The sequence below is a fragment of the Artibeus jamaicensis genome, unplaced genomic scaffold (genome assembly GCF_021234435.1).
Source record: "Artibeus jamaicensis isolate MK-2021 breed Jamaican fruit bat unplaced genomic scaffold, CSHL_Jam_final scaffold_474, whole genome shotgun sequence".
Classification (NCBI taxonomy): domain Eukaryota; kingdom Metazoa; phylum Chordata; class Mammalia; order Chiroptera; family Phyllostomidae; genus Artibeus; species Artibeus jamaicensis.
The window spans coordinates 48716761-48736225 of record NW_026522046.1 but is presented as its reverse complement, the minus strand read 5'-3'; the positions used below and the strand labels follow the sequence as shown (position 1 = coordinate 48736225).

The window sequence follows — 19465 nt, the reverse complement described above, 5'->3', positions numbered from 1 at the left end:
CCTCCCGGCCACCTTGGCCAGGGCGCCTGCACCCCGCTGACCTCCAAGGTGGCCCGTCGGCAGCACGGCGCTTCTGCTTTAGAAACAGCTTTCCGCCCCACCCGTGCGACGGCCTGCGTGAGCCACGGTGCGGCTGTCGGTCCCGTGAGACACGGGAGGGACAGCAGGCGGACAGGCTGGTGAGCAAACACGCACCTTTGTTTTCAGCGTGGACAACAGCATGTTGACGGTAGAGATCCTGTCCTCCTTGACGCCCGAGCTGAAAATGCAAGGGATGAACTCTGAAAGGGAAGGCGGAGCGTTAGACTCGGGGTGAGAACAGGACAGGGCACAACCCCTCACTCGGCTGCCAACGGGGCCTCTGCCTTTGTCTGAAACCCCGCCCCCTCGGCCACACAGGGCAGTGCACGCGTCCGGGGCCCGGGAAAGCCACCGCCGCCCAGCGAGACAAGCAGGGAGCCTTCAGTTCCTGGTCCTTTGGTTCTGTTTTCTTTCCACTTCTCACGTCGCTGTCAGTAAAAATAGCCAAAGGCCGACTGTTGTGCTACGACAGTACGTGCTACGGTCACAGTTTTCCAAAACCCATCTTCGCCTGCCCTGCTCCGTGACGGTGGCCATTTCCCTGACCGCTGGGCGAGCCCGGGGTCCCTGCGGGCACCAGCACCGTCACTCTCGGACCGGGAACACCGGCGGCGGGGGCACGAGGGCATGTCCGGTCTCACTCCACACGTGCCGATGGGCACATGCTTTTTGCAGGCCCGTGACACTCACAGGAAGAAAAACCGGGAGATACCCGACACACCCAAGGGACCAAACGCCACAGCCCACAGGGGAGGGTCCACACTGCTGGCCGCTGGGTCACGGGCTGACTGCTGGCCTCGGGCGTGGCCACACTGTGCTCTGTTTCACTTCTGGTGAAGTCGGCTCCCACGGGACAGCTGTCCAGCTGCAGCTGCGTGTGAGGCTGCCCGTGAGCACACCTGCGCCTCGTTTCTGGCAGCTGCACCCCGCCCCCGGCCGTGAGGTCGTTCCCAGCCATCAGGAGAAGAGGCTCCTCAGCAAAACCTCTACCCGCATCCTTGACTCTCCTTCGGAGGAAGGACTCCACAAGGACTGGCGAGAGCGCATGACCACCGCCCCCAGGACCTGACACCAACCCCGGTGCCCTGTGGACAAGGCCCCATGGAGCCCTTAAGGAAAGGAGAGGCCCCTACACGTGGGGCCTGAGCCCAGGGGACCATGCTGGACGGCAGCCCGTGCTGTGCAGGGCCCAGGTGCTGTCCCCAGACACAGCACCGAGCGGCCCCATGAAACGCGAGCAGGCACCAGCTGACGACACTCGCCAGCCTCGAGGGAGGTGGACAGTGGGGGCCTGGCCACACCCCCTTCTCACACACCAGCCCCGAGGAGAGCCGGAGCCAGGGCGGCCTGCGGGGTCTCTGTGCCTGCACCCATCCTCTGTGGGGACTCCGCCGGCACCTTGGGGCGTGCACGCCACGACAGGAGCCCTGCCCCTCTGCTATCGCCCATGCAGCACCCGCAGACTGCCTCCACCTGCAGAACCGCTGTGCAGGGACTCTCCCAGGCACCCAGGCCAACCCCACCCCCATCACCGCAGCTCACCCACCTTTCAGCTCCAGCACCTGCAGCAGGGTGCTGTCGTCCCCAGCGACCAGGAAGGCCAGGGCAAACTGGATGTAGGCCAAGCGGACGTCGTGCATGCCCTGGGGACAGGGAGACCAGGGTCACATGAGCAGCCTCACAAGCCCCTCCTGTCCCAAAGGCCCAGAGGCCTCCTGGGCTGGGCCACCCTGCACGGCTGTCGGCACAAAGGGTGTCCTCTGTGCTCCCTGCTCCATCGCCCACTCCCCCTCTCACCCTCCCCCTCTAAGCTCTTCCTGAACCAGAAGGATGGACAAAGTGGCAGGTCCCCATGGCACCCACGCCCACGCTGCAAGTCCTCAGACCACTGGGGTCTCCAGCAGAAGACTCTCTGCGGCCAGCACCATCTGCTCTCAGTGGCCACTGAGCAACATGGCCTAGTTTTCAAAAGCCCGGAAAGTGGAGAGAACGGGGCTGCGGCTGCTGCAGTGCCTGGTTTGCAGGTTTACAAACTGACGGCCGACACCAAAGCACAGGGCCTGTCCCACCACAACCCGGCGCCGCCTCCCAGGATGGCAGCCCTGCCCGGGGACAGTGAGGGCCCGCAGCACACGCCTCAGGGCAGACACCAGGGCCAGCCGACCAGCACGCCCTGCCAGGACCATTGAGACAAACCCATGTCTCATCAACACCTCTGCACCCAAAGGACCTGGCAGGTGGTCACAGGGTGCCCGGCAGCTGCCCCCGCCGCTGACACCAGGAGCCTGTCTGTCCTCCCCGCAGCTACCCCAAAGGCACGGCGTTAGCTGCGGGGAATCGCCAGTCCTGGAGAGGTCTGCCCTGGGCACCTGACGGGCCCTGAGTGGCGGCCGCAGGGGAGAGGGTGGAGGCGCGGATGGTGACGGGGACGGTGACAACCAGCGCCGTTCCCTGAGCACTCGCCACGTGCCGGACAGTGTGCCCAGTGCGGCTGTCACTGCACTGCCACTCACACCACCGGAGGCAGAGGCCACCTCTCCCACCTGGTGTGGAAACGTCACTCCAGGCTGAGAGGATGGGCTTCATGCTCAACCCGCGTTTGCCCGCACAGAGTCTTTCTTCTTGGGGCCTCCATGACATCCCCCTTCCCTGTTCAAAGGTCAAGGCTCCCTGAGGCCTCTGTGAGCAGGGAGACGACCCTGCCTCGTTCTGGGGGCGCACGCTGCTTCCAGAGCAGGGGGGACAGGGGCACAGGGGCGGTGTCCGGCGCTGCGGTGACACAGTCTTCAGCCGTCCTCGGCCGTCCCCACCCGTCCCCACCCGTCCCCACCAAAGCAAGGCCTGCTCCGACCTGAGCCGGCTCACTGCAAACCCACGAAGCTCTGTGCTCTCCTCTCCACTCCGGGGAACCGCTGGGGCCTCTTCACAACCCGGAGGCGGGACAATGACAACGAAGATGTGAAAATGCGCTGCATCTGCTTGGAGCGGCAGCTGCACGCCAGCACCGGTACCGACCTGACGGCAGCCACGTTCGAGGCGCCGTGACCTCGGGCGGAGGGAGGCACAGAGGGGCCGAGACCCCCCCCCCCCCCCCCCCGTCCCCAGCCCTCCTGGTGCCTCCTTTCCTAAGAAACACGGGCTCAGCCCAGCAGCGCGTGCCCCCTGGTGCCGCAGGCCCCTCCCAGAAGCAGGCCCGTGACAGGCTAATCCTGCCTGGTGAACCTCAGGGAGGCCGACCCTGCGCCAACCTCCCAGAGCCCGAAGTCGCCAGGCTTCCTACATGACCCTCTGGGCTGTGTCGCCGGTGCCATAGGAACTTGGGTTCCAGGAAGTCAGAGAACGAGGGCACGTCTCGGGCAGACGCCAACCACTCCAACGCGTCCCCACCTGGGCAGACAGGGCGGTGCGGGCCTGTCCTTCCCCAGCTACTTGGGAAGGTTCCCCTAGTTTGGGGGTTTTTATTTCTACCTTTTGTCCACTTAAGTATTGGGAGTTGGGGCCCTGGCATGCTGGTCCCGGCTGCCTGCCCTTCCAGAGTCTTCTATCCTGTCTGGACACAGCACAGCAGGCACAGACCCTCTGGAGAGCCCTCCGGCAGGGAGTTCTGAACTACGATGGAACCCAGACTCTGGACTCCCCGCCACCGGGGAGGAGCCAGCCCTCCCGGGGCAGCACCTGCCCCGCCTCCTGCTGCGGCCCCGCCCCCCACTCACCAGCCCTCCTCCCAGCAACTCCACCAAATGCAAGCCCCCCCCCCCCTCGCTCCTGCCCTGTGACTTCACAGGCTATTATCCCAGGAAGAAGGCTTCCGAACTAGACAGCTTGTTCCAGGACGCTGTCTTAAGTAGGCCGGAATGTATCTGGTCAAACGGCCCTTTGGAACGGGGCTTTCAGCAGAGCCTTCTTTGGCTGCGTGGAAAATACCCACAACCAGTCTCTTTATGGGACCTCAGTAATTCCACAAACCAGGGGGAGGGGAGGCACAGAAAACCCAAAAGATGCAGAGGACGCGTGGCCCAGTCTGGACCCTGATCTTAGCCATGCAGGGCGTGGCGCCTGAGATGGGTGGGGACAGACAAGGGCACAGCCAGGCCCCGGATGACACTGAGGAACTGTGCTTGGTGTGGGGGGCAGGACACAGGGTTTGGTCTGTCCCGGGGTCATCTTCTGTGAGGGAAGCAGTGTGGCATTTAGGGTGAGACCGGACGCCCGTGAGGGACTAGCTGTGACAGGTGCCCAGGACAGACAGGAAGTGGGGGGACAGTGTCTGACACTGGGGACAGGTACTGGGGGCTCGCTGTGCGGCCACCTCCCTCTGAACGTCCCGGACACTCCTCACACAAAGCAGACTCCAATGACGTCGGGAGACCATCCTAATGACACACCAGGCACCAAAGAAACTTGGTGGAGAACAGGGCACAAAGTGAAGCACGGGGGGGGGGGCGCGTGGCGGCCCGGAGACTGGCCTGCGCTGCACTTGGGGGTCAAGAGAGCCAGGCGGGGAAAGGGGCGGAGCCCTGAGATGACAACGGCCTGCTGACAGCACGTGGGCCCGGGCGTGACGGCTGTCCTGTCGTGCTGTGCGTGGAGCACACGCCCTTTTCCTGGAAACACTGAAATGACGGGGCCCCGCTCACTGAACAGAGCCCGTGACCCACGAACAGAGCACAGCACCAGCGGGCCACCATCCTCCGAGAACACCTACTCGCAATTCCGGGAGAGCCCTGGTCACCGCGCCAACCCCCCAGATTCCCGGAAGTCACCGGGAGCTCCTGTGATGACCCTCTGGGCTGTGTCACCGGCGCTGCAGGAACTCCGGTCCCAGGAAGTCAGAGAACAAGAGCACACCTGGGGGCGGACGCCAACCACGCGAACGCGTCCCCACCTGGGCGGGCGGGGCGGTGACCGGCTCCCGCCGCCCAGGGCCCAGGCTGTCTGCAGGGAGCGGCTGTCCCTCGGAAGGCAGGACGAGCCTGACAACCGGCCCCTGGCCCGCGCCTCGGCGGGACGTCCTCCCCAGCCGGAGCCTCCGGGGACGGTTTCTAAGGGCCGACGCCAACACTCGCACATCCAACCCTGTGGATGACCCGGGCCCCGTCATACAAGACGCACCTGGGAGGCACAGGAGCCGTCACGGAGCCAGACACGTCCCCTCTGATGACGTCCCAGCTTCGACATCAAAGGGGTTTCTCCAGAGTGGACAGAGTGCTAACAGGTGCCTGAGGCCGGCCACCGGGCTCCACGCTGCGAGGCCACGGAGCTGAGGCCTGTTACTCACCGAGAAGCCAGGGAGGCCCCGTGTCACTGAGCCCCGAGCAGCGGGCCTCAGATGTCCCCCCATCATCTGGGCTCAGCCAGGTGAGCAGGGAGTGAGGCCCTCCCGCCCCTAAGGCCACAGGGGCCACCACGACTCTCCACACAGGCCTCTGTCCCCGGCACGTGGAGACCAAGACCAGAGCGAGAAGAGCCTGTGGGCCCGGCGGGGAAAGGAAACAGGCGGGTAGTCCGAGCCGCTGGGGGCTCACCTTCAAACCCCTCCTGGTCACCAGGCTGTGCAAGGTCTTGTTATTCAGATCGAAATGGCTGCAGACGTCCCTGGCGGCCTCGGGGCCCTGGGTCACCATGGCGGCCATGAGGTTCAGGCAGGCCCGAGCCATCCTGCAGGGGACAAGGAGGAAATGAGGCTGGCTGGGGCGAGCTGGTGCGCTGAGCCACCTGCGGTCTGCTGTCCCCAAATCAGAAGAGGGAGGGAAGGAGATAAGCAAGCATACTTAAAAAAAAAAAGCCCTAACAAAAACTTCAAATAAGGAAAAAACCCTGAGTCTGAGGAGGACCCAAGAATACAGGACGTGAGCTAGAAAGACGGCCACTCTCCGTCCAGGCAGTTGTTCCCTCTGCAGGCCCCGACCCCAAGGTCGGCCCAGCACCCCCTCACACTGGGCACTGTGTCAGGTGCCGGGAAGGTGGTCGAGGCCCTGACCGGCACCCTGTGTCCCAGCGGAGGGAGGAAGACAGTCGGCAGGCTGACGTGGCTGTGACCTTGAACCAGAGCGGTGCAAACACGTACAAATGCATGTCTTCCTATGCAGGCTAAAGAGTCAGAGAGCAACCATGGACGGAGGAGGCTCCAAGGCCTCCCTGAGGGCAGAAAGGAAGGGAGTCGTGAAGGTCCCGGAAGGACTGTCTGGGCCACTGGGCAGCACAAGCGATGTCAAGAATGCCCAGAGCGACCCCAGCACAGCAAGGAGGGCAGCCAGACAGGAGGGACAGCGACCGTGGTGGAGGAGTCCACGAGAGCGGGCAGCCCCAGTCCCAGACAGGGCTCAGCTCCATGCCCCGGGAGGGCAAAGCGCAGACACACCGTGGGGAACTGCCCGAAGCCAGCCTGACGCCCGCGCTGCCGGGCACAGGCGTGACCTACCTGTAGCCCGAGGCGTACAGGGACGCACAGATGAGCTTCATGTGGCTGTTCAGTAGCTTCTTCACAATGTTGGTGCCCACAGTGTGCAAGTGAGACAGGTCGCTGGCCGTCCGCAACAATATGGCCTCGAAAGCTTGAAGTATTAACAGCATCTGCAGAGACCGTTGAAATGCCCGTGAATCTTCTCACTTCTCTCCCCCCCACAGACCTGCTCCTGCGTTCGCCAGCCACGTGCAGGTTGAAACCCCCCACCTTGCAGGATGGGACCCCTAGATCCTGAGCCAAAGGCAGGGAGGGCAGCTGGAATTCCGCTGGTTCCCACAGTCATGCTACACAGAGAATTGCTTGCTTACGACCACAGCAAACGAGTGACCAGAGAAACCTCTGTCTGCGCCTGGGCCTCCCTGCTTTGGCGATCCTCAGCTCTGCAGCCTCCCACAGCGACCCTGAGACGTCCGTCAGCAGGCCCTGAACAGCCCCAGCTTTGACCTTCTCTGGGACCAGGCCACAAGTCAACTCAGTGTGTGTCTGCATCCGCGACACACAGTTTTTGCCCTGCTCTTAAAAGGAATGACGTCGAAAGCCAGGGCCTTTGGATTAGGAACCCGTGACCCCAGCTGACGGCACATTCACTACTAAGAAGTGCTTCCCACTGCAACGCTTTCGAAGGTCCCGTGGCGAGCGACACTGCCACACAGCACGCGGCCGAGGCACCGCCTCCTGCAGAGAACGCTGGCGGTGACTGGAAAATGTGCGCACTAGGCCACGTATGGCTCCACGCCAGGGACTTGACAACCCCGTGCATGGTGCGCACACCACGTGGAGCACACCGCACAGTGCTGCGGCGCAGCGCACCTCTCCTCCGCAAGCGCGACACCGCCGCGGCGACACGAGCTCCTCCTCCTCTCCGTCGGGCAGGACAGGGGAACGTACCTCACTTTCCGGCCGCTTCTCCCCACTCAGGAGCTGGAACACCTCCGCACACTCGACAGAAATCTTGATGTAGCCCTCCACGACGTCGTGCACGTCCTCCCGGGGCAGCGTCTTGGCCACAGAGACGAACGCTTCCAGGGCTGAAACAGCAGCGTCCACGTGTTCGCAAGGACGGTCTCCCCAGAGACCGGGTCTGCACCCGCCTGGCCCGCAGCACTCTGCTCCCCACCCCCACACCCGGGGGCGCGATCAGAGAGCGAACACAGAAAAGGTGCTGTACCTCCCTCTACCTGTGCATCTGCACATACATTCAGCCTTAAAAAAGGAAATCCCGCCTTTTGCAACATGTACAGACCGTGACGGCATTAGTGAAATAAGTCAGACAGACAGCTGAAAAAAGCTGCCCCACAGACACAGAGGGGAGAGGAGGCTGCCAGGGCAGGGACGGGGTGGTGGAGGGAAAATGGGGGGATGCAGGTCATAGGGTGCAAACCTCTAGCTGTGAGGTGAGTACGTTCTGGGGGTCTGGCGTTCAGTGTGGAGACTCTAGTTAACCGTACTGCATTATGTACTTGCCAGTGTTAAGAGAGTAAGTCTGAAATGTTCGCCCCGCAAAAAAGGTGATTATGTGAGGGAGCGGCCTTGTCAACTAACCTTCCTGTGATCACAACATACACATGCATCAGATCATTGCGTCATGTACCTTAAACTCACACGCGTGTCACTAATATTTTAATGCACCTAGAAACAACACGTCCCTAATGCCTGGATGGAGACAAAGTCCCCTGACATCTACCAAGTCCACTTCCAGGGGAGGCCATGCCACACCACAGGAAGTGACAGCAGTAACCAAAATGGAGGAGGATGCACGCTGGAGACCAGACTCACACACAAGCCCACCCAGCCCCCCCGGAGATGAACACCGTCACACCCCCAGCCTCTCACCTGCACTGCACAGCCGGTGTCCACGGAAATCTGTACAGATGTGCACCTGAGTGTCAGGAGACTCTCGGAGCACAACCACACGTATGTGGCTTTCCTCTGGCATTGGGTTCCTGTCCCTGTCACCCTGCCCCTTCCTGCAACTGTGCTGAAAAGCCATGTCCTCAGGGAGCCTTCTTGCATCTCCCAGATGAGACACAGGCCCCTGGACACCAGGACGGTTCCCAGGTGACTTTCTGCATTCATCTGCTGTCCCCATTGGACTTCGTGTGAACTCACAATGGCCATGGCCCTGTCTGATTTTTTACTCACCATTTTCTCTCTCCCCTAAAACATAACGAACACATGAACGAGTGAATGAAAACGTGTACGTCTCCGCTAAAGCAGGCCTCATCGACCCAGCACTGCTTAGCAGTGGCAGGCAGTGAACATTTACAGAAAAAATCCGTTCTGCACAAACGGGAAATCCATCGAGCCTATTCTGGCCATTGCTTTAACAACGTCTTTACCCAGGGAGAAACCCAGTGATTTTGACACAGCACCAGCGTTCCACACAGTGGCAGTGCAACTGTTTCCCCGTACGACCTGCCTTTCTAATGGCCCTGTGAAGGGCATCGCCCTTTCCCAAAAGTGAAGTCATAGCGTCTGCTCCCTGTCGGTCACGGGCCCAGTTTCAGCCAGCTGACAAGTCCCGGTGGAGGCCCCAGTTTGGGTGAGGTTGGGGGGCCAACGCTACTGCAAACTGTGCCGACCGCGGCAGTGAGCCGCCGGCGTCACCGTCGGGACACGATACATAGTTGTTGTGAACCGCTACACTTGTTTCCTTTCCTAACAACTGCAGGGAAACGGCTTTAGAGTTCGCCAAGGGGTGCTGTGCTGCCCCGGCAAGGGAGACGTGTGGCCGCTTGGAGCTGTCACAAGCACACCAGTCGGCCTTCCAGGGTCGCGGACCGCACGAGGCAAGGAAGCGCCGCGCACCGTCCCCGAGAGGGCCTGGACCCCTGAACGCCTGACCGCCGGGGCCTCGGTTTCTCGTCTGCAAAATCAGGAGGGGAGGCCCTGGCCCGCGGCTAACCCTAGAGCTGCAGAAAGCAGGAGCTGCGCCTGGGACACGACGACCGGTCCCACGCCGCGGACACCCCGGCCAGAGGGCCGCTTCGCACGCAGGTGCTCCCCGGCGGCGGCCCGCCCGCACTCACCCGGCCCCGCGGCTTGCGGGTCCTTCAGCTGAGTCTTGAAGCGCACGCCCGTGAGCTCTTCGGTGCGGGTCCGCTTGGCTGCGCCCGCGGCGGACGCCACGCCGTCTGGGCCGTCCGGGGCCTTCCTCTTGGGGACACCCATGGCCAGCGGGCGAGGCCGCGCCGGGTTCCACACCTGCAGACCTGGTGCGAGGACTCACTGGCCGCAGGTGAGGACCGCAGCCGACACGTGCGCAGGAAGGGGCGGAGCCTGGCGGAAGTTGCGGGGGCCCCGGAAGAATGGCAGGCGGAAGGGGCGGGTCTAGGTCGGGGCCCGGCGGAAGGGGCGGGGTCTGCGGTGGGCGGGGCTGTGGGCGGGGCCTGTGGAATGCACCCGCGGGCTCGCTAGCAGCTCGAGACCAGCGGATTCTGCACTAAACCTACGGCCTCAGCGGCTCTCTCGAGTCCCTGGCGGAAAGAACCCGGATCGTTTGCTCCCGCAGGGCACGAGGCCGGGCGCGCCGGAGCAGCAGCGCCGGCTCAGTTAGCGGTATCCCTAGGAGAACTTGCGTGGCCCGTGGTGGGATGCCTGGCCCCTTGGGGGCACTACGAGTTGGCCAGGAGGTGTCAGAGCCCCGCTAAGTGCCGGGCGGGCTGATGCGGGAGGTTCTTGCACCGGCTAACCGGGGCCTAGGGTCGTGCACACACCCCTAACCGTGATCTGCAGCGCCTCTCACACCCAGAACCAGACTGACCTCCGCCCCCAAACTGATGGGAGGACGTGAGTGACCCCGTTCAGTGTGCATGGTGGGAGGCACGGAACAAGCGACCTGATGTCTGCCGCGGCTCCTGTTGGACAGTGCGGCGGCCTCCACGTTCAAGGTCCCGTCCTTCAAACGGGGACCGCAAAGCCAGCCCTACCTAACCGCGGGGGAGCCCTGAGCTGAGAACGCCATGCAATGTGTGAAAAACGGCTTTGACAGTGCGGGGGAAAGTATTGGGTGTTTTTGCAAGACCTTGTTGACTTGAGAGCCGCATTAAATGCTCTGAAATAACATGGAGGTATACATGAATAAAGAAACTGGGCCTGTGCGTTTTTTTAATGGCTTCATCAATGCTTGGTTCTGTGCTCCAGTAGACCATGAGCCAGCTCCTTAGATGAGGAGTCTGGTAGTTCCTGCAGTCCTCTCTCAGGCTCTCCTCCACTTTCAGGACACTCCTTCTTGTGCTCTGCACACGGGTGTGTAATGAGCATCCGAGCACATGGCCTTGTGGGGCCTCTTGGGATTTCAGAATCTTGTAGAAGAAGCTTATGGTGTGGACCCTGAGCCTCTGGCCTGGCCTGACTGTCGTACCCATGGAGATGCCTGTGTCGTAGGCGGGTCAGAGGGACTTGCCCTGTAGGCATGAGCTGATGGCATGTAGCAGAGTTAAGAGACAGACAGGGACAGGCTCAAAATCTGGGCTGCAGAGGACAGTGCTCTCAGAGGTAAAGAGAGAGACTTCATTCTGGTTCTCTTCTGTGGTTAACTGCCCACCACCCAGTTCTCATCCAGGGTGGACCTGACCCAAGAGGCCATGGCAGGAGGAAGGAAGCACTCCAAAGCCCTGCATCCAGGTCCCGCCTGTGTGACTTTGGGCAAATTACCCTCCTTACCAAGCCTTCCAGAGGGTGAGGGAGCTCGCCAGTGCGACGCAGCTGCTGTGTGCTGGAGGTGCTCACCCAGGGGACCCTACGATGTAGAGGCAGGTTGTCAGTGCCCTTCCCGGCCTGAGCGAGTGACGGAGCCAACGGGGCGTGGCTCACAAGTGCCCAGGGTGCTCGGGCTGAGTTGGCTTGCTGCAGCTCGCCCACCCCCTTGTTCTGATGCAGGCTCACCAACCGTGTGCACAGGGACAGGCCTGTCTACAGGAAAGACCTGCCTGGGCACAGGGGACCCAGAGCGTTCTGGCCTACTGAAGGTAGACATCATCGCTGCCAGGACAGTCTAAGTAGGCACCCACCTGAGGGCCGGTCCCCGTGCTGTCCCCTCTGAAACTCTGCCCGGACCTCAGGGGGCTCCCAGTCACTTCACGTGGGCTCTTCTTCCTGGGCTCACATTCTGAATCTTCTTACCCGTGTCTACTTCCCCGTATTGCTGTTCTCACCAGCTGGCGATGGCAGCCGTTTGTCTGTCAAACTCTTGTACTGAACGTGCACCTGAGATGGCACAACACTGTTCAGTGCTCCGTTCTCACCACCTAGAACAGGGCTGCCCGTCAGGGGCTCTGTGAGTATTGGCTGAATGAAAGAAATGACCACACAGACCTGGGTCTTGAGCTCAGTTAATGTCGGTCTATCCAAAAAGGTAAGCTGACCTTTGCAATGCTGTCAGGAAGCCTCGGGATGCAGGTGTTTGTGTCTATGAGCTTGTGAACTGGGCCCTGGACTGGAGTAAACAAGCCAAGGGTGGTGCGCACCTTCTGATAGACGCCCGGTTCATCTCCTCATCACACGTGTTACATGTCAGTGTTGACTTATTCCCACCTCGGTCTTCTAAGTTCAAATGCAAGTTCTGGACAGATAAAAGGAGAAACTCAATCAGAGCCCATATCGAGTTCCTGCTAAGGCACGTCACCCATCGTGGACCCTGAAAACGTGGGAGGTAGGCATTGCGTCACACAAGACGGGGCTCTCTTCGGGGTTCTCGCCACGTTCTCTGTGCGTGCTGATGCGGTCACGCTGCGGGGGAGAGGTGTGCAGTTCCCTTCCCTGTTCTGGGCCACTTTTAATGTCTCTAGAGGTGAAAGTTTCTGTGTAGCAAATGTTTACCAAAGTCAAAACAGTTCCATTTTCTGCTTGTTCAGCAGTGAGGAGGACGAAGTGTACTTTCGGAGACAGTCACATGGACTGCACTGAAGGACACAGTGTCCACAGGCTGGAAAAGAGGAGTGGACCCTGCAGGGCCAAGTCCACAGAGCGCAGTGTTTCCATGCGTGTCCCGCCGTCCCGCCCACCGTAACAGACTCAAAACGAGTCGTCTCAGACCAGGATGGTCTTATTCCTTAAACAGCAAGACAGGGCAAAAGTGCACTCAACGTAGTAGACGTCACGACACCAATGACAAATTCCAGAGCTATTGCAAAGACTGGACTAACGTCTTCATCATTAGAAATATAAGAAAATATAGAGAATTTGAGTAACACTGTATTCTATCAATCAATAATGAGAGAACGTTACGCCCAGAGACAGGATACATGTACTTTTTAAATAACACGGAACAGCGATAAAAGTTGACTGTGTTCGCCCTGGCTGGTGTGGCTCAGTGGATTGAGCTCAGGCCTGTGAACCAAAGGATCCCAGTTAATTCGCAGTCAGGGCACATGCCTGGGTTGCAGGCCAGTTCCCAGGAGGGGATGCACGAGAGGCAACCATACATTGATATTTCTCTCCCTCTCTCCTTCCCTTCCCCTCTAAAGGGAAATAAATTTTTAAAAACTTTAAAAAATAGACTATGTTCTAGGCCACAAAGGAGATCCCAATAAATTCCCCCCCCAAAAAAATCAACAGCATACCGACCATGTCCTCCAGTCAGCAAGCGATAAAATCAGTCCTTGATAGTAAGAGGATGGGCTTTTTAAAATCCAGTAAGCGTTGGGTGGGGGAGGGTGTTGGGGAGAGCTAAGTAATCTTTGGAAAGCATCAGGGAAAGGACTGTGAAGGACTTGGGATGGAACACAGAGTGAAGTGCTAATCAGCAGGTGGGGAACGGTCTCAGAACTGCATGTCCCACATGGGCATTTAAGCTGAGTAGTAGGAACTGGCTAATGGCAATAATGCATTTAAGACTTGCGGAAGGAAGGGAGACCTTTGTGGACCATTCGTGTGTGTGTGTGTGTGTGTGTGAGAGAGAGAGAGAGAGAGAGAGTTTCAAGTTATTTGTTTTTAAAACAAGAAACTTTTAATGGAAACACTTTGACCAAAAATATGTTGCAGAATTTTGAGAACAATTAAAACAAAGTTTGAGAAGGGAGAAAACAGAGTGGCACCAAAACTCAGCAGGAAACTAATGGTGCGGTCGGTAGCTTCCTGCAGAAATGGAGGTGCTGGTGTCATTTGGTTTCAGGGTGGAGAGATGGCAACGTGCACCATGGCTGCACACACCCCATTAGTGAATGGTTTAGGTGATTTAAGAATAAAATAAAAATATGTTTTCTCTCTATTTATGTGTATTTTATCTCAAATAGCTATTGTTGGAACATAAATACTTATTAAGTCATTTGGATCTAACTACTTAATGAATGTAACAGTTTGGGGTTCTGTTGTTTTGTTTTATTGTCTCTTTTTTTACTTCACTTTTATTGTCGGCTCTATTACAGGTGTCCCCATTCTGCCCCCACCTTTGCCCACTTCCCTCTGGCCATCACCGCGCTGAGGTCTGTGGCCATGGTTTATGCCCATGTGTTCCTTGGCGGCTCCCTCTACCGTCTTTCATCCAGCGGCCCCGCCCTCTGACAGCTGCCAGTCTTCCCGTGTGCCCACACCTGTCCCTATTTTGTTCACGGTGTCCTTTGTGTGTCGGGTCCCACACGTGAGTGAGAGCGTGTGGTGCTGCCTTGTTGCCTAGGAAAATCCCCGAGACACCAAGGACGCCGGGAACCGAGACGGTTCAGGGATCCCTGCTCTGTGCCCTCAATCAAACTCACTTCTGTGGATTCTGAATTCCTTCGGTGGACTTTGATTTGTTTTCTTTTCTTTCTGATAAGCTTTCCCTTGGAAATTATCATTAAAAAATTCACAGTGTTTTTGTACACCCACGCTCATAGCAGCAGCTTGGCTGGATTGTTGCTCACACTCGCCAAGAGATGGCAGCAACCCAAGTGTCCGTCGGCAGGTGAACGGGTAAACAGCGTCTATACACACCGTGGAGTGTGTTCAGCCTTAACGGGCAAGGAAACCCTGACACCTGCTACGGTGTGAGTGAGCCTGGAGGACATCGTAGTGAGTGACAGAGCCCGTCACGAGAGGACCAACCCTGCATGACTCCACTTATATGAGGCCCACAGAGCGGCCAAGGCTAGGAAGACAGAAAATAGTGCCCCCAGGGGCTGGGGGGACCCAGGGGCTGGGGGAGGGGGAACTGGAAGCGAGGGTTTGCTGGGTGCAGAGTCTCCCCCCCCAAGGAGAAGTCCTGTGGAGGGACAGTGACGACAGTTACACAACGTCCTGAGTGCACTTAATGCCCCAAACTGGACACTTGAAGTGACTAAGATGGTAAATTTCATGTTATGGATATTCTACCACGTTAAAAATTGAGGGGTCAGGGCATTTTGTGGGCCCTGTGCCTTTGGGAGACACAAACTAGGATTCTCACCCACAGGGGGCGCCGTTGGTGGCTGCCGGGGCACGCCCTGGCCGGCTGTGCGCCCCGAGTCCTCCCCAAGCGCAGGCTCCCGCTCCCCCCGGCGGCGCCGTGCAGCGTCCGGGCCTCCCACCGCCCACCCGCTTCAGAGGCTCCCGCCGAGGGCTGTTTACCTGTGTCGAACAAGCAGAAACCAGCCGGACACAGACATGACCCCCTCCCCTTCCCTGATTCTGGGTGAGACCAGCACTTCGGGGACCGGCAGGGCCCGAATCACTCGCCCTTCAAAAGGAGGAGAGTCCAGACCCTGGAGGGCTCGGGGCTGAGGGAGGGAAGCCGGCACCGAGGCCCGCAGCTTCCGCAGCTTCCGCTTCAGTGAGGGCGGGGGGCGAGCTGGAGAGGGGTCGCGGGGCACACTCGCACTTGAACGCTTCCGGGGACCAGGGCTGAATCACCCACAGTGCTCCATGAACCCCCCAAATTTGTGCGTGCTGCATTCTTCTTCTGCAAAGAAAAAATATGAATATCATAGAAAAACCAATAGCACATACAAAAAATGGAAAAGATGTATTTAAGGAAAGCTCAAGGAGTGGCAAGGAATGAGCACAGTTTTAATCAATTTTCTTTCTTTTTTAAGATAGTTTATTCCTTTGTTTTTAGAGAGAGAGGAAGGGACGGAGAAAGAGAGAAACATCAGTGTGTGGTTGCCTCTTGAGTGCCCCCTACTGAGGACCTGCACTGCAGCCCAGGCATGTGCCCTGACTGGGAATTGAACCTGTGACCCTTATAATTCTCAGCCCGGCACCCAATCCACTGAGCTACGCCAGCCAGGACAGATTTAACTGATTTTCCAAAACCTACATCTAATCTAAATAGGCTATAGGCTTTTAGAGCACAAATGACCTTTCCAGTCGACCTTTTCATTTTGCAGAAGTGAAGTTCTGGGAGGCAGGGAGGCTGAATGCCTCCAGGTGGGTGGCCATTGGTGGCAGAGTACAGACTCCTGCACTCGCTGCCTTTGACCTTGGATGGACTGCACTGCAGACAGACACCAGCTGTGCTCAGTATTCTTAAAGGCCCCCTCGTGTGGGCTTTTGAAATCAGCCTTTCTAGTCGCCCGGAGTCTCGCACTCCAGTGAGCAGGCTCCCTGCTGTGGCGGCGGCTCTTTGGGGCCAGCCCGACAGACAAACTGCTGTTTGTTGGGCTCTAAAATAAGCCTTTTTAGCTCTGGACCGCAGTTGGCCTTGCTCCTGAGCTGAAAGGTTGGTTTCTTTGCGGCTGACAAATGGTGGTTTATATCTTCCCAGAAGGGCTTCTGCCCTCCTTTGTTGACCGCCTGAAGTCTTCTTACCTGGACGGCGCCGGTAGAGGAGAGGCGCAGGGCTGGGGTTCAGACACCGGCACAGGGGCATCTTCCCGAGTAGGCCTGGGAGGGGGGCGGGGGGGCTGAGAGCTGGGAAGGTGGGACAGGGTTGCTTCGAAAGAAAAAAAGGTGGGAATGAAGACATGAAAATACGACACCTACAGTCACCCCCCTTATCTGAGGGGACTCATCCTCGGACCCCCAGTGGGGGCCTGAAACCGCAGCCCCCCCCCCCCCGACGCTTTGCAGACCCTTCCTCTCACTAGCGCACACCGGCGGTGACTTTCCACCTGTCAATTATGCACAGCAAGAGTGACAACAAAAACTGGTAATGAGTTAGAAGACCTGTGACACTGCTGTGACAAAGGGCATGTGAATGTGGTCTCTCTCTCGTGTCTCCACACTGCATGGAGACGTCGGGCCACGTGACGATTCACTCCCCGCCAGGGGAGGGCGCAGACGGTGTGAGATTTCATCGCAACACTGCTCGGAATGGCACACACGGTAAAGCTTGTGAATGTTTCCAGAATTTTCCATGTCATATTTTCAGACTGCGGCCAATCGCGGTTAACGGGAACCGCGGAGAGCCCAAGTCCACCTGAGGGTTACGAGTGTCCTTCAGATGCCGGGCAAGGACGCCTCTCCCCCATAGAATGGGCCCGTCAGCAGGAAGGAGCCTGACCACCCAGTGGTGGCCTCGCCCAGCCGAGGAACCTCTCATGTGACTGTCTCTGGGCGTCCCTCCCCAGTGCCAGCGTTTCTGCAGTCTCGGTGGGTTTCACGTCGGAACCAGCACCCTGGGCCTGTGGCCTGTGCGGGGCTCAAGATGCCATCCATGCTCAGGGAGCCCCTGCAGGAGGTAACGATGCTCCCATCACCGTCCTGAAGTCCTGGGTCGTTCTCAAACTCTGGGCTCCACGTGTTTCTTTTGCGGAGAGTTGCGGGGCTGGTCCTGGCCAGCCTGCGTCTAAGCGTTGCTGTGAGTATGAGCATTTTGGGAGCATGTCAGTATTCGGCCCACCCTCCACCAGACTTCGATTCCAGCCCCCGTAACTGCTGAACAGCTAGGGGCTGCGCCCGCTTCTGCTGTTTTCGGCCCCATGGGGAAAGGGGAAGCACCTTGGTGGGGAAGGTGTCTGCCCTTTCTGCCCCAGGTGGCTTTTACGAGGCTTTCCCCTCCTTTGAAGGGCCGCTCACCTGCCCCGGGTTCCTGTCCTACAGGTTTTTATGGTGCCCCAAGGGTGGGTATTTGATTGTATAATAATTGGAGGCAGAGAAATGGGCAGGTGTCCAGGTGGTCGGGACACAGAGGGCTCCAGAGAAGAAGACGAATGGAGCTACTTCGTTTTCCTGCATGATTTCAAAATTCCTAAAGAGATCAGACGGAAACTAAAATCTGATGGAGCAGCTGAGGGGCGAAGTGGGGGGAGCCTCCGAGCGCCACAGCATCCTGGCCCCACTGCGAGGCCCACCCCCCCAAAGGCCTCTCTCACATGCCCACCTTCCCTCCTCTCTGCGCCCACTCGGCCGGCGCCACCCACACACAGCCTCAGAGTCACCCCCCGGGACCTCTGTGTCATTGTTGTTGCTTGATTTTTTAAAAATTATGTCTTTGTGGAGACATAATTCACACACTGCACAACTCGCCCCTTTCGAGTCCACAGGTGGGCGGGGTTTGGCCTGCCATGTCACTCACACCCAGGTCGTGGCAAGTACCTGCAGCGCCAGCCAGCGCGGGCGTGCCCTGCAGTGTGTGGGTGAATTTACACTGCGGTGCCACTGTCACCCCTGTGTGCAGAGCTTTTTCATCCCCCCAAACTCTGCCCCTTTCTGCCAGCTCTTGGTGTCTAATCTACTTTCTCTCTGAATTTGCTGAGTGTACAGGTTTCTCGTAAATGGGATCATACAACACGGATCACTTTGCGCGTCTGGCTCATGGTGCCCAGCACAGCGCGTTCCGGGTTCACCCATGTGGTAGCATGTACCGAGGTTCGTTCTTTCCTGTGGCTGAACACTCTTCCACGACGTGTTTGCCCATCGTCCGTGGATCGATGAGCCCCGGGTTGCTCCCGCCTTTTGGCGGGTGTGGCCAGGGCGGCCTGGGCATGGGCGGACGCGAGCAGCACCTGCCGCAGCCCCTGCTTTCGGTTCTTTGGGGTGTGGGGCCTCTGAGCCCCTTGGGTCCCGGTGCACCGGGCAGCCAGGGCCTCTCACGGACACACACCTGATGTGTCCCTCGTCTGCTCACACTTCTTTGCTGCGTGAGGTAACGACGGGTCCCCGAGCTGGGGCTGGTGCCCCTGTCCCACCCCCTGGGCCTCCCCTTTGCTCTCCACCCCAGCCCCCCCAGACTTGTCTTGTGCTTCTAGGGAGCTGTGCTTCTCTCGGATTTCACACATGCCGGACGCTTTTCCTCACGTGGCTGCCCTTCCAAACACCTGGCTTTTGACCCGCCCACTCTCCCCATCTTTCCCACCCCTTTTGCCCTAAAAGGGCCCCCACTTCCTGCCCTCTTTGCCTCTGTGGGGCCCTGTGGTCCGCCATGACCAGTGGACTGAGCACATACTGGTTCCGGGTGGCCCTATCTGCATCACCCACATGGAGCCTCACAGACAGACAGACAGACAGACAGCCTGGGGACTTCAGATAAGGGAGCCTGGGGGTGTCGGCTGCTGGTCACAGTGCCTCCGGCACACACCGAGGGGGCAGCGGTGGCAGAACCCAGGCCCGAGGGATCAGGCCTGCCCTGTGCCACATCCTCGCCCCTCGCAGGGCTCCGCCCCACAGGGGATGGGTGGTATCGAAGCTGGATGGGGGCGGATGGGGCGGATGCAAGCCCCAGGGGGTCTGAGTGCAGGCCAGCGTTCCTCACTGAGTGGCTCCCGGGTGCTAGGCAGTCTCACCCCCACCCCGCCCCCGCCTCAGTGTCCCCCGCCCGGAAAGCACACACCATAACGTCTCCGGGTTACTGAGAAGGCTAAGGACTTTAAAAATCATGGGGCCTCGCAGACGAGGTGCTACTCAGTAAGTGCGGTTGGACCCGGAGCCCAGTTCCGCCCGACGGCCTCTGCTGGAGCACCGCGCGGGACCCAGGGTCACCCAACTCTCTGGGACCCCTGCCGCCGCCTCTAAGAGGGTCCCACGGGTGGCGGGGCGCGCCCTGTCTTCTCCCGGGGGGCTCCCTGCCCCACTGCGCAGCCTTCT

The 19465-nt window shown here is 59.3% G+C and overlaps 1 protein-coding gene across 15 annotated transcripts in view; it reads right to left on the bottom strand.

Annotated features, from left to right (window-relative positions):
• The window catches only part of URB1 (URB1 ribosome biogenesis homolog), a 61015-nt gene that overhangs the window by 39774 nt on the left and 1776 nt on the right, over positions 1-19465 (bottom strand). For 4 of the 15 annotated variants that reach the window (XM_053657966.1, XM_053657967.1, XM_053657964.1 and 1 more), the window contains exons 2-8: positions 16250-16373; positions 9577-15401; positions 7436-7575; positions 6503-6654; positions 5607-5739; positions 1628-1724; positions 196-281 (exon numbers count right to left, since the gene is read on the bottom strand). In XM_053657966.1, coding sequence (XP_053513941.1) covers positions 196-281; positions 1628-1724; positions 5607-5739; positions 6503-6654; positions 7436-7575; positions 9577-9718 — 750 coding nt within the window. In that variant the 5' untranslated portion in view covers positions 9719-15401; positions 16250-16373. Of the gene's footprint in view, positions 1-195; positions 282-1627; positions 1725-5193; positions 5319-5606; positions 5740-6502; positions 6655-7435; positions 7576-9576; positions 15402-16249; positions 18568-19465 lie in introns of those variants that run through there. The other 11 variants (XM_053657970.1, XM_053657968.1, XM_053657959.1 and 8 more) reach the window with 10 other exon arrangements.